This window comes from Amphibalanus amphitrite, unplaced genomic scaffold (assembly GCF_019059575.1).
Source record: "Amphibalanus amphitrite isolate SeventyFive unplaced genomic scaffold, NRLGWU_Aamphi_draft 000107F_arrow, whole genome shotgun sequence".
NCBI lineage: Eukaryota > Metazoa > Arthropoda > Thecostraca > Balanomorpha > Balanidae > Amphibalanus > Amphibalanus amphitrite.
In genome coordinates, this window is record NW_024881602.1 from 398,030 (window position 1) to 412,505 (window position 14,476).

The following is a 14,476-nucleotide window of genomic DNA, read 5'->3' on the forward strand; positions in this document are numbered from 1 at the left end:
TTTGAAACGCTCAGTTTTTGCAGCGAGCTTTTTCTCTTAGGGCCTGCGAGATAGCCGCGGAACCACATATCTCTTAAGCATTGGCCTCAGACACAGGAATGCGGCCGATTCACGTGCTTTTGTGTGCGACCGCACCGCCGTTCCGGAGATTCCGGCAGCCGGCGGCCGGCCGACGGCTGGAAAATTCCACCGGCCGGCCCGGCGACAGTGTGCAATGTACATGTGATAAGCGTGCTGCGTAATGCAACAATGAATATATCATGAAATCGTCTCTTTTTCTCAATACACGCTGCCGCCGAGATATAGGTACGAATGTTTTATTCCGATCCTCTCCCGTCTGTACCTTCTGTGAGTTGTGACGGGCCGTCCGCGCCGCCGCGCGCCGGCGTCTCGCCCGTACTGGACCGCCCGGATTTCCTCACCGGGCGAACCCGGACGCGCCAGAAATGCAGGTTAGTGGAGACCGAGAGGGAGTGGAATTGAACAAAAGACGAAGATGTAAATATAAGAACGTCAAACTCTTCCTTCGAAAAAATAAACTAGGATTATTAAGGCTGGTCAGAGTACCTGCAATCGCGAAATATTAATTTCTTCCAATGCGGCTAATCTTCAACACTAAATCGGCCGTTGTGTTTTGACACGGGTGAGCTAGGTGGCGGATCCGCCGTAGTGATTTTGATGAATATTTTGAATTTGAAGGGTGTTATGGATTACATTTGATCCCTAAGGAACATTGAGAAATGCTGTTAATTACTGGGACGATTTTTATAGGTGGAGATGGTATATAAAGGCTTATTTACTTTGGAATGCAAGCGGCGCGGCAAACGTGACGCATGCATGCTGCTTTTCATGGAATTGATGTACCTATCATAATATTTTGCCTACATCAGTTTAAGGCAGAAGTTGTTAGTTTTGGCCTGTATTTTGTCTACTGTGACTGCCTTTATGAGAAAGTCTGCTGTTAAAAATAATCTATCCATTGTGTTTTGACACGGGTGAGCTTGGTGTCGGATGCGCCATAGTGATTTTGATGAATAACTATTTTGAATTTGAAGGGTGCCACAGATTACATTTGATCGTTAAGGAATATTGAGAGATGTTGTTAATTACTGGGACGATTTTCATAGGTGGTTTTGGTATATAAAGGCTTATTTACTACAAAAGGCAAGCTGCATGGCAAACGTGACGCATGCATGCTGCTTTTCATGAAATTGATGTACCTATCATAATATTTTGCCTCCATCAATTTAAAGCAGAAGGTGGCAGTTTGGTACTTTAAAATTTATGTGTAAAATGTATTGTAATGTAAGCTTTGATGGAAACTCGACTTTTTCATTCTGCAAATTTTTTTTTTCTGTTAGACGATAGACATTTTGATTCTCCCCAGCCAGTCATCAGTTGACTTAGAAACTGGACCAAATTGAAATTTGCACAACCAAACCTGCCTTGACCAAATCCTATCCAACATAGGTAGCCCAGCCTTACCCCAACCTTTCCTCACTCAGCGGGTGGCAGTTTATTTGCACAACCAAACCTGCCTTGACCAAATCCTACCTAATGTAGCCCAGCCTTACCCCAACCTTTCGTCACTCAGCGGGTGGCAGTTTGGTACTTAAAATTTATGTGTACTGTGTAGAATGTATTGTAATGTAAGTTTTGATGGAAGGTTGACTTTTTCATTCTGCAAAAGTTTTTTCCTGTTAGACGATATACATTTTGATGATCTCCAGCCAGTCATCAGTTGACTTAGAAACTGGACCAAATTGAAATTTGCACAACCAAACCTGCCTTGACCAAATCCTACGTAACGTAGCCCATCCTTACCTCACTCAGCAGGTGGCAGTTTGGTACTTAAAAATGTATGTGTAAAATGTATTGTAATGTAAGTTTTGATGGAAGGTTGACTTTTTCCATACGCGCCGGGCTAGGGGGGGGGGCTCACTCAGCGGGTGGCAGTTTGGTACTTAAAATTGATGTGTAGAGTGTACCTATTGTAATGTAAGTTTTGATGGAAGGTTGACTTTTTCATTCTGCAAAAGTTTTTTTCCTCTTAGACGATAGACATTTTGATTCTCTCCAGCCAGTCATCAGTTGACTTAGAAACTGGACCAAACTGAAATTTGCACAACCAAACCTGCCTTGACCAAATCCTACCTAACGTAGCCCAACCTTAGCCCAACCTTTCCTCACTCAGCGGGTGGCAGTTTGGTACTTAAAATTTATGTGTACTGTGTAGAATGTATTGTAATGTAAGTTTTGATGGAAGGTTGACTTTTTCATTCTGCAAAAGTTTTTTTCCTGTTAGACGATATACATTTTGATGATCTCCAGCCAGCACAACCAAACCTGCCTTGACCAAATCCTACCTAACGTAGCCCAACCTTACCTCACTCAGCAGGTGGCAGTTTGGTATTTAAAAATGTATGTGTAAAATATATTTTTGATGGAAGGTTCACTTTTTCATTCTGCAAAAGTTTTTTCCTGTTAGACGATATACATTTTGATGATCTCCAGCCAGCACAACCAAACCTGCCTTGACCAAATCCTACCTAACGTAGCCCAACCTTACCTCACTCAGCAGGTGGCAGTTTGGTATTTAAAAATGTATGTGTAAAATGTATTGTAATGTAAGTTTTGATGGAAGGTTGACTTTTTCAATACGCGCCGGCCTAGGGGGGGGGGGGGGCTCACTCAGCGGGTGGCAGTTTGGTACTTAAAATTTATGTGTAGAATGTATTGTAATGTAAGTTTTGATGGAAGGTTGACTTTTTCATTCTGCAAAAGTTTTTTTCCTGTTAGACGATAGACATTTTGATTCTCTCCAGCCAGTCATCAGTTGACTTAGAAACTGGACCAAATTGAAATTTGCACAACTAAACCTGCCTTGACCAAATCCTACCTAATGTAGCCCAACCTTAGCCCAACCTTTCCACACTCAGCGGGTGGCAGTTTGGTACTTAAAATTTATGTGTACTGTGTAGAATGTATTGTAATGTAAGTTTTGATGGAAGGTTGACTTTTTCATTCTGCAAAAGTTTTTTTCCTGTTAGACGATATACATTTTGATGATCTCCAGCCAGTCATCAGTTGACTTAGAAACTTGACCAAATTGAAATTTGCACAACCAAACCTGCCTTGACCAAATCCTACCTAACATAGCCCAACCTTACCTCACTCAGCAGGTGGCAGTTTGGTGCTTAAAATGTATGTGTAAAATGTATTGTAATGTAAGTTTTGATGGAAGGTTCACTTTTTCAATACGCGCCGGCCTAGGGGGGGGGGGCGGGTACGACTCCCCCCTCGCCATTTCGCCCTCGGTAGAGCTAGCGCGTCGCGGAAAAAACGAGCGTGTGCGCCGTTACGAGACGCAGAGATTGGTACCCGATTTTACGGTCCTAGGTCAAACGGTGACCTCTGAGGTCAGGCCAAGTTCGCCAAGGTACTGTTCAGTTTTTGTTGAATAACTTCGCAAAAAACGGCCGCGGGTAACTCTGACTGGGAAATATTGCTAACATGCTTTTTCCAATGATAGCTATTATCACAGGCTCTCGAGCATTTGTTTTTCCCATCAGGGATGTTTTACATTGTGTTGCATTTAAGATTATTGATAATAAACAATGCTATGGATTATGGGGAAGAGAAGTCAGTGCTGCCTATTTGCCTCCTCTTTGCAGGTCCTCCGTCCTCATCGTAACTCCGTTCTCTTATCCATTTCCAGAATTGCTCGCAATGCCAGGTCAAACACCTCCGCCTGCGTCGCCGGATCGCCCGACCGCCGCCGACCCCCCGGGGTCAGCGCCGGAGACGGCGGCTCGGCGCGCTGACGGTCTGATGGTCGATGGTGATGCAGCTGAAAACGGTCAACGTAACAGTCAGTCCGTAGATCCGCCGGTGGACGCCGCGGCCGCGAGACGGGCGCAAAGACGCGAGCGTCAGCGCCTCGCCCGAGAGCGGGAAACTGAGGCTGAGCGACTTTTTCGCCTGCAACGTGATCGTGAACGTAGGGCTCTGGCCCGTGCCAGACAGAGAGGCCAGACAGGTGGCGCGGGCCCTTCCCATCAGGCAGTGGTCGATGCAGCGCCGGTTGCCGGTCCGTCAGGGGCCCAGCCGCCGGTCATTCTTGCCGCGGACGTCGCGGCCGCGCGACGTGAGCGGGATCGCGAACGTAAACGACTCAGGAAGGAGCGGGAATCGGAGGCTGAGCTCGCCGAGCGTCGGCGACGCAATCGTGAGGGCATGGCTGCGGCTCGCGCTGAGGTCAGGGCAGGCGGAGACGGCGCAGGTCTTGAGCCACCTGTTGCTGCGGGCGTGGCGGACCAACCGGTTGAACCACCGGTCGCGTTCCAACCGCCGGTGGTGGGTGATATCGCGGACGTCGCGCCCGCGCCGCCCTCGCCCGAGGGTGCTGTGAACGCTGTCGAGGTGGCAGCGACCGATGCGCCAGACGGCGTAGCGGCGCGCCGGCCCGCGGCCGATGCGCCCGACGCGGAGGAGCTGGAATCGGAGGCTGAGCTCGCCGAGCGTCGGCGACGCAATCGTGAGGGCATGGCTGCGGCTCGCGCTGAGGTCAGGGCAGGCGGAGACGGCGCAGGTCTTGAGCCACCTGTTGCTGCGGGCGTGGCGGACCAACCGGTTGAACCACCGGTCGCGTTCCAACCGCCGGTGGTGGGTGATATCGCGGACGTCGCGCCCGCGCCGCCGTCGCCCGAGGGTGCTGTGAACGCTGTCGAGGTGGCAGCGACCGATGCGCCAGACGGCGTAGCGGCGCGCCGGCCCGCGGCCGATGCGCCCGACGCGCATGCAATGGGCGGCGCTGTAGGAGAGGCGGCGCGGCACCCGCCTGATAGTGCTGTAGACGCTGTCGAGGCCGCAGTGGCCGATGCGCCAGACAACGCAGCGGCGCGTCGGCCCGCGGCTGATGCGCCCAACGGGGAGGCAGTGGGCGGCGCTGTAGGAGAGGCGGCGCCCCACCCGCCCGACCCGCCCGACGGTGCTGTAGACGCTGTCGAAGCGGCAGCGGTCGATGCGCCAGACGGCGCAGCGGCGCGCCGGCCCGCGGCCGATGCGCACGACGCGGAGGCAGTGGGCGGCGCTGATGGGCAGGCTCCGGCGGACGCGCCCGCCCGTCGTCGCGGCGACCAGCACCTGCTGGCTCGCAATTATGTCCCCGCCGAGTTCGAGCCGCCGGCTGGCATGCAGCTGGGCCGAATGGACACTGTCTGTGCCCATTGCGGAGCGCTGCGCTGGCGTGCCGAGCCCGTAGGCGCCTGTTGCCATCAGGGTAAGGTGCAGCTTGACTTCCATCCCCCGCCGCCGGACGAGTTGGTGGAACTCATGACCCCTGGCACGCCATACTATCGAGAATTTCGCGAGAAAATCCGCGCTTACAACACGGCCTTTCAGCTGGCCAGTATGGGATGTAACGTTGTGCGACACGACGGAGCTTACCACGCGGCCTTCACCGTTCAGGGTAACGTTTGCCACCGCATGGGAGCTCTTCTGCCCGTTCGCGAAGGCGACGAGCAATTCATGCAGATATATTTCCTGGACGCCGACGAGGCCACCGAGCGACGTGCCAACATGTGTGGCGGTCTGGACAGAGTCGTTCTTAACATCCTGATGGGCATGCTGCACGAGCACAACAACTACGTGCGTGCGCTCCAGCCGGCTTTGATGATGGCGCGCGGTGTGCCGAACTGTCGGATCGTTCTGTCGGCCGAACACCGGCCGCGGTCGGAGCACGAGCGTCGGTTCAATCTTCCGATAGGTCGCGAGGTGGCAGTCCTAATGCCCGATGAGATGGGGGGTCGACGCGACATCGTCGTACGCGAGCGCGGCGGACGGCTGTCCCGTATCAGCGAGCTGAGTCGCCAGTACGATCCGCTACTCTATGTGCTGCTGCACCCGCGTGGCACTGACGGGTGGTCACTCCAGTTGAAGACCGAGCGTGGGGTCACAATGCGTCAGTACGCGGCGTTCCACATGCGCTACCGACCAGGCCACTTTAATCTCATTCCAAGAGGCGGCCGACTGTACCAACAGTACCTGGTAGACACCCTGCTCAAGGTCGAAGCCGACCGTCTGTCCTATGTGCGCACCCACCAGGATGGCCTGAATGGCTTCCGTGCTGAGACAATCCGTGGTGTGCGTGACGCGCTCGCTGACGGCGAGGAGCACGCGCGAGCCGTCGGTCGACGTGTGGTGCTGCCGGCATCCGTGACCGGTAGCCCTCGCTACATGATGGCCAAGTTGCAGGACGCGCTCTGCTACGTTCGAGAATTCGGCGCGGCCGACTTCTTCATCACCGTGACGTGCAACCCGGCCTGGCCAGAGATTGAGGGAACTCTGCGCACCCTCTACCCGGGGGAGAGGCCGGGTGACCACGATCGGCCGTGCGACCACCCTGACATTGTAAGTCAGGTGTTTGGCCTGAAGCTGCAGGCGCTGCTGAAGCAGCTGCGAGGCGGCATCCTGGGTCGGCAGCGGGCCATTCTGCACACGATTGAGTGGCAGAAGCGTGGCCTGCCGCACGCTCACATCCTGCTGTGGGTCGTGCCCGCCGACAAGCCTCGCGCAGAAGACGTGGACGCGTGCGTGTGCGCTGAGCTGCCCGATCCGGAGACTGATCCAGAGCTTCACGCGATCGTCTGCGCCAAGATGGTGCACGGTCCGTGCGGTGCGCTGAACCCGCAATCTGTCTGCATGAAGGACGGCCGATGCAGCGTCGGATATCCGCGGCCGTACCTGGAGGCCACAGAGCTGCCAGAGCGCAGCTATCCGAAGTACAGGCGGCGCGCGCCGGAAGACGGCGGTCGACGTGCGCAGACGCCCGGCCGGCGCGGTGTTGAGATCGATAACCGCTGGATCGTCCCCTACAATCCTCACATCCTTCGCGCGCTGGACTCCCATGTCAACGTCGAGGTAATCACGCACGCGATGGGGGCGATCCGCTATTGCATCAAGTATGTCACCAAGGGCTCTGATAGGATCATGTTTGCGGTTCAGCCAGACGGAGTGATCGACGAGGTGGCCCAGTACAGGGACAGTCGGTACCTTGGGTCCATGGAGGCATCGTGGCGGCTGGCCGAGCGGCCGATCCATGTCCATTATCCGCCAGTCCAGCGGCTGCAGCTTCATCTGGCTGACGATGAGAGGCGCGTCGTGTTCCGTGGCGACGCAAATCTGGAAGCCGTCCTGGCGGGCGAGCAGGCCAATCCCTCCATGCTGACATCCTTCTTCGATTTGTGCCAGCATGACGAGTTCGCGGCGACGCTCCTCTACACAGAGGTGCCGCGGTACTATACGTGGCAGGCACGACGCGGCCGGGGCGCAGATGCCCGTCCGGCCCACTGGAGACGGCGCCTCCAAGGCCAGCCTCATCCCGAGGTGCCGGGCGTGTTCGCCGCTGCCACGCTGTCGCGCGTGTTCACCACGACGCCGCGCGCGGGGGAAGTTTTCTTTCTTCGCCTGCTCCTCCTCAACGTCCGAGGTCCGCGCTCTTACGAGCACCTCCGCACGGTCGATGGCCGCGTGTGTGCCACCATGCGTGAGGCGTGCTCCGCACTGGGGCTGCTCGAGGATGGAGCGCACTGGACGCGCGCTATGGAGGAGGCGACCGTGACGCGTTTTCCAGGTGGTTTGCGCTTCCTCTTCGCTCTGATTCTGATCGAGGGAGAGGCTACGTGCGATCCCATGGCGCTGTGGATGAGGTTCCGGGACGCCATGTCGGAGGACATCGCTCGCCGTCAGCACACCGCTCGCGCAGCTGGCAGACGCGGTCTCACCGAGGACGAAGTGCGCGAGCAGGCGCTGCGCAGGATCGCTGGCATTCTGCGCCGGCTGCACGGCAAATCCCTGGCCGAGTACGGGCTGCCAGTTCCACCGGTGCTGGACCCCGCCGCCGCCGCCGATAGCGACGACGACGAGCCGCCCGGCGGCCCCGAGTTTGACCCGGTCGCTCTGGCCGAGCGCGTTGAACGCGACGAGCCGCGTCTGACTGATGACCAGCGCGCCGTCTATGACGAGGTGATGCGACGGCTGGACAACGACGAGTCGGGTGTCATCTTCCTGCAGGCTCCAGGCGGCTGCGGGAAGACGTTCTTGGAGAACCTGCTGCTGGCCAAGGTCCGCAGTCAGGGGCGCGTGGCAGTTGCAGTGGCCACATCCGGCATCGCAGCCAGTTTGTTGGAGGGCGGCACGACTGCCCATCATCGGTTCAAGATCCCTCTGCAGCTGCATCCTGACAACGAGAACGTCTGCGGCATTGATCGCCGCTCTCCCGAGGCCGACTACCTTCGCCGCTGTCGCCTCATTGTGTGGGACGAAGCGGCCATGACGAACCGGCGCGCCACTGAGGCGGTCGACCGGGCTCTCCAAGACGTCCGCGACAGGCAAGAGCTGTTTGGCGGCGTTCTGACGCTGCTCTCTGGCGACTGGAGACAGATTCTGCCAGTGGTGAAGCGCGGCGGGCGCGCAGAGGTTGTTGACGCCTGCCTCAAGTCATCGCCCATGTGGCCTCGGATCGACACCATGGAGCTCGCGACCAACATGCGGGCGCTGAACGGCGATGATCAGGCCGGTGAGTTCGCCAACTTCCTGCTGCGCGTCGGCGACGGCCGGCTGCCCGTCGTGGCACAGCCGGACACGGTGCAGGTGCCCGAGTTGGTGGTCAGTCCCGCGCGCAGTCTCGCCGCGCTGGTCGATCGCATCTTCCCTGACATGGCCGAGCGACACCGTGATGAGGAGTGGCTGCATGAGCGCGCCATCCTCTCGCCGCTAAATGCGACCGTTGACAGGGCGAACGAGGCCGCGCTGGCCCTTCTTCCCGGCGAAACAGTCAACTACGCTAGCGTCGACACCATCAGTGACGACGACAACGAGGATCACGGGCCTCCGGTGCCCACCGAGGTGCTCAATGCCATCGACGTGTCGGGCATGCCGTCGCATCGACTTCAGGTCAAGGTCGGCGCCCCGGTCGTGTTGATGCGCAACCTCGATGCTCCACGCGTCGTGAACGGCACGCTGTGCACGGTGCTGCGCGCCGCGCCTAACGTGCTCGAGCTGCGAATCGCCAGTGGAGTCGCGCGCGGCGAGACGCTGTTTTTGCCGCGCCTCCCTCTGGTGGTGAGCGCTGTCGATTCCGGCATCGGCCGACCATTCCGCCGCTGTCAGTTCCCCGTCAAGCTGTCATTCGCCATGACCATCAATCGCTGCCAAGGGCAGACTAAGCGACGCGTGGGCATCTATCTGCCATCCCCGGCCTTCACTCATGGCCAGTTCTACGTGGCTCTCTCGCGCGTAGGCAGCTTTGATTCAGTCGAGGTGCTTTCCACGCACAACCATCGCACGCGGAATGTCGTATACAGAGAGGTTCTTTGAGGTGCGCGCGCCAGGATCGGGCGTCATACGGGTGCGTTATGGGGCGTTATCTTAGTTCGGTTGTCGAGCGACGATCGGATGTACCCCGCGTTGTGCCGTCCTTCACCCTTGCTATGACGTTGAGCCCGGAGTGGCCGGAGGAAGCCCTTGCTCCTTGAGTGGGAGGGCCACTCTGACTGTCCGGGTGGTCAATGTCGACGGCCAACTGTAGGCTGCGGCCAATCGTATTGGGCGTTAGGAAGCGGGTGCGTCATCGGGCGTAATCTTAAACGTTATCGGAAGTATAGTCAGGCGGCGGCGTCCAAGAGCGGTCAGATACTCCTGTGGTCAGTCGTGTGGTACGGCTGGTGGTCCGTGTGCTGGGATTTTTTAGTCTGGAAATGTTAGCGCGTCGCTGTTGGTTGTGAGACCCCCTTTCAGACGTGTGAACGTCTGTAGTCCGTGTCGTGTGATCGATCGGACACTTCACCCCTTGATAGGGGGAGTCTAAACCGCTGCGGGGCGAGTCTTACGTCTGGGAGTGCCAGTGAGTGAGTGCGTGGCTGCATCTGCATCCTGTGCTTAACCCTTTCGGTGCTGTAGGTATTTGGAGTGGTGAATGATGGCGGGTGAGTGTGTGTGTGCCGGTACGCGCTGACGTAACGGGCCCTTAACCGTTATACTAAAAGTTTGACATCGTTAACGTAAGTTCATCAGGAGGCTGACATTGACATTTCAGTGTGCTTAACTCATTTCATTGTGCTCAAATCATATTTGGCTGTCGTTTGGCTGCTGCAAATCTCCTGTGGCCCAATCATGCTCATATTTCAAAGTTACTTTAAAAACGTGTTAAGGGCGGGGTGCGCGCTCGGAGCACTTCCACGACAGTGCACCCTGGTAACAGGCTGTGTTCAGTGTGCGGAGCCGACCTTGATGTTCCCTATAAAACCCACAATCTATCCATCACCCCGGCACGGCGACCCTGAACTATGCCTGGCTAAGACTCCGAGCCTTTTGACTTCCTTATGCCGTCCCTGACTACATTTCTCGCCACCATGCAGTTAACCAGCAGGGCCGTCAGTCATCGACACCGGCTGCCGCCAGCAACCGCAGCTGACGCCAACAAACCCCGGATCCGATAAGCTCTGCCAGGCAATCGGACCAGACCAGTCCAGCTAATCCCAGCAAGTCATTCTGACTGTGTCTAATCCGGTCAGTGTGTCGCCTAATGCCGCTTTGACACTTTGCTTACTTCTGTTTCCTAATCGGCCTTCCTATTGTGTATCGCCATAGCAGCCCGCTACATGTACACTACTTCTACTTCACTGCTCTTTTTCTCCTACTGAGCATGCTGCCTACACAGGGCTGTTTTGTAGCGTAGCTTAGCACGCCAGCATTACCACTGTCAACCTTCTGAATTCATGTCAGAATGATTCGCCATGTCAACTACTGTGACCTGTCCCCTGGCCCAGTTAGGTAAATCGCTGCTGCTAGATTTCACATAAACATTCACTGCTCGAATTGGCTAATCCCGTCGTTTGGCTGCTGCAAATCTCCTGTGGCCCAATCATGCGCGCGGAGCAAGCAAGTCACCTAGTTTCTACCTATTTTTGGTGCCCAGCCCGGGCTTTTGTCGTACATATACCGCAATACTGCGCAACGATTCCTGTATCCACCAAGTCAAAGTAGGAAAGGCGCACGCTTGCTCTCACTGACCCCAGATGACACTAGTGGCGCACACTGGGCCTATCCCGATTTCTCGGGCCCGGCAGGTCAGAGGGCTGCTCCGGGACATGAAGCGAGACCGTTCCCTCAGTCAGGACGTGTCACCGGTCCCAAGGATCTGGTTAAAGTGACCATCCCAGCTCTACATTTGTTTTGAGTTGGTAATAGCCTTATTGGGATCCCTGGCTATTTGGATTCGAAGAAGACTGCAACTTTCGTTTTTAGGAGACTGATACATTGAATGCTTCTTGAAATTAATGACGGTGCGAATTTAACGATTTACAAACCTTTTGCATAATCTTGGTCATGACTATGCACAATGCAGCTATACACGACATAAGCTAAAAGGAACTTACGCGCAGAACTTCATGGGATTCCAAATTTTTACTAACTTGCCATTTTCCCCACCAACAAGTGGTAAGCGTTTTGTCCCATCAATTTCAGCTGATTTATAAGACTTTGTTGCTTTAACCCGCGCGGGGCTGGGGGGGGGGGGGTAAATTTTACCCCCCCTCGCGAATTTTTGCAATATCTCAAAAACGGCGGCGCGCAGCGCCGCCAAACTTTCAGTACCTTTTCTCACATCAATTTGACACGTTCCCTGAAAATTTGAGCGAAATCCGTCAGAAAATTTTTGAGAAATTGACGTTTTAGTGACGTCATGTTCGCCATTTTCGCCTCAAAAACGGCAAAAGTTCAAACGCCGCTAACATCTTCATTTTTAAAGGAATCAAGACGTAACAAAAAAGGATTTACGTAATTCTACTTTGTCTATCAAATGGCTATCTCGATTTTTTGAAAATTTTGGATTTTGGCCAAAATTTTTCCAAAAAACTGACTTTTTTGGGAAAATAGCTATAAAATCCAAAATTTTGAGTGTATCGAAAAAACCGGAATATATGTCAGAGAAGTGGTCTATGTGTACCTACATACCAAGTTTTAGAAGAATCGGTTCAAAAATGTGGGAGGTATTCAAAATTGTATGACGTCATGACACACAAAATTTTTGAAAAATGACTTTTTTGGAAGTTCTAGACCTCGTACGGAAACAAAAATAGCACCATTCGACTCGCCGTGAAAAACTGCATCAGATAGACACCTTTTTAGGCCTTAGCAACCAACTTCAAAATTTGACCTCACTTGACCTGACCTTGACCTGACCTCGACCTGAAATTCATCCAGAGGTGGTCCATATCACTTATTGAGTGTGCCTATTGAATTATATGAGTAAAATGACCCATAAAACATGTGTCGCACATGCCCTTTTCTATATTTTGTTTTTGGTGACCTGACCTGACCTGACCTGACCTTGACCTTGACCTCTGAATGATATTGTATGCAACGAATATTGTTTTGGTAGCCTAAGAACACGTTTTGGGCGATCAGTCTCAGTCCATGACTCCATTCTTCGGCAACTACGGTGCAAGGCCGATACTGTAGGAACTTGCAATTTGTACCCTTGACCTGACCTTGACCTTGACCTCAAACTTAAAATTAAGTACATGTTTTTAGTTGTTCGTGATGAGATCTTTCGATTGGCGTTTGAATTTTCCAAATCGGTCCATTAGTTCGGGAGATAACAGGGGGGGTAAAATTTACCCCCCCCCCCAGCCCCGCGCGTTCGGCTGGAGACCCCAGCCCCGCGCGGGTTAACCCTCGCCCGCACATGCCATTTTCCCATCCTAGAACGCACATGGGGGGAGGGCGCCATTTCGTTCCTGCTGGAGAAAGAGCTTTGCGACAAAAATCAACATATTTTTTGGGAAGAGACAAATCCAATGGTACCCAATTTTACCTCATTAGGTCAATCATTGACCTTCCAGTTCAGGTCAAACTAAAAATGTTGCTGTTTGGGGCCACCGTTGGAATATCACGTGCGGTGCTCATCATATACCGATGAGCGCGCGCTTTGTGGTGCCAGGCCAGCTAGAACAGCTCTTTGTCACACTATCCGACTAGGTTTTCACTGGAAATGGCTGTGGCCATTTCAGGTCAAGCTAGGTCAAGGGCAATGATACGTGTTTGTATGTCTGTGTGTGTCTGTGTGTATACTGATGTGTGCACCGATTGGTTTGTGTGCCCCTATTACATGAGATCATGATCTGAGAAGCTTTTACCAAAAATGTCAAAAAACTTCACGAAAAGTAAATTCAGCAAGCCTAAAATGCAATGTTTTTAGATGTCCTAGGTTGACCTTGACCATGACCCTGACATCTGCAGTCTGCACATCGTCGAATAACATGTTTCATGATTGGTGGGAGGTAAGACTAGCAAAAACATTCCGAATTCAAGTTGTCAAAAGCTCACAAGACCCATAGCCAACGTAAGATGTTGAGTATTGTTCATTTGGGTCATGACATGACCTGAAAAACAAGGTCATATCTCCGAAACCCAAACCACAGAAACTTTGAAATTTTTAGTGGACGCTGAGAAAGGATAGAGAAGCAGCTATACCAAAAATCAGGCTTCTATGTAGCTTTAAAAAAATGTGGAGTGTAGAGCAGAAAAACTACCTGGGAGGGTGGCAATCCTCCCCCGCATGTGAGGGCGAGGATTAAAAATCATTCCTTTTCGCATTGAGGAGCTTTGCAATGTCTGTATAATGCAAAGTATTGCCTCTGATAATGATAAGAATCGATTCAGAGTAGCATTTTATTTAACTATACAATCGGACATTGTATGTTTGACAATTTTTTAGCTCCCTGGAAAAGCTCCACCTCTGCCTTGATGACGTTACAAAAACGACGCAGGTGGGATAAGGGATTAAAGGCGGATCGATAAAGGCGGATCGAAGATTGCCCACTGTATCCCAACGGTTTTCACCACACTTCAAGGGACTTTAAGTGAATAAAATATATATTTAAGCCCCAATGATGAAACATCGGCCGGCTACTCTTCTTCCTAACGGGGACGGCAATGAGACGATATGGCACGACCCCCGGCGATAGGTACCTCTGGTACTTAGAAACAGTGAATTAGCATGTTAGGTGAACCCATGGAAACTTTTACAACTGTGCAAATTTGGTGACTCTAGATCAATGTAAAGACGGTTTGTGGTTCACAGTTTCAGAAATTCGATAGAACTTGCCCTTAGTTTGTGTCCTATAACTTGTGTTCTCATAAATAATGAGTAAACGTAATACCAGTATAACGCCTTTTGGGGCGACTTTTGGGGCGACATCGAATGCGCAGCGTTTTTCTTTACTGTAGTACGTTCAGTGAACTTTCTATGAACACTTAATGTTCAGCCAGCTTTTCAGTTTTTATCTTTTTATGTTCACTAATCTGTGTCATTTTCTTTGAACCAGATTGCCGCGTAGCCAGCGACTAACAAACTAGAACAAGAAGCGTCGGGCATCAAGTGGCGTCTGGCGGCGTCCTCGCGCATATGGTC

General features: G+C 53.2%; 1 protein-coding gene across 1 annotated transcript; it reads left to right on the top strand.

Annotated features, from left to right (window-relative positions):
* The first annotated feature begins 4,236 nt into the window (after window positions 1-4,236).
* LOC122380803 lies at window positions 4,237-9,378 on the top strand. The gene is made up of 2 exons (XM_043364275.1): window positions 4,237-4,995; window positions 5,143-9,378. Exons 1-2 carry the CDS (start codon window positions 4,237-4,239, stop codon window positions 9,376-9,378), a joined length of 4,995 nt encoding a protein of 1,664 aa, XP_043220210.1.
* The last annotated feature ends 5,098 nt before the right edge of the window (window positions 9,379-14,476 follow it).

What these genes read in the sequence shown, in the direction of transcription:
- LOC122380803 (XM_043364275.1), top strand. Translation starts at nt 4,237, where the DNA reads ATGGCTGCGGCTCGCGCTGAGGTCAGGGCAGGCGGAGACGGCGCAGGT. An exon ending in CCGACCCGCCCGACGGTGCT is followed by an intron (nt 4,996 to 5,142) that starts GTAGACGCTGTC and finishes CGCGGCGACCAG; the next exon opens with CACCTGCTGGCTCGCAATTA.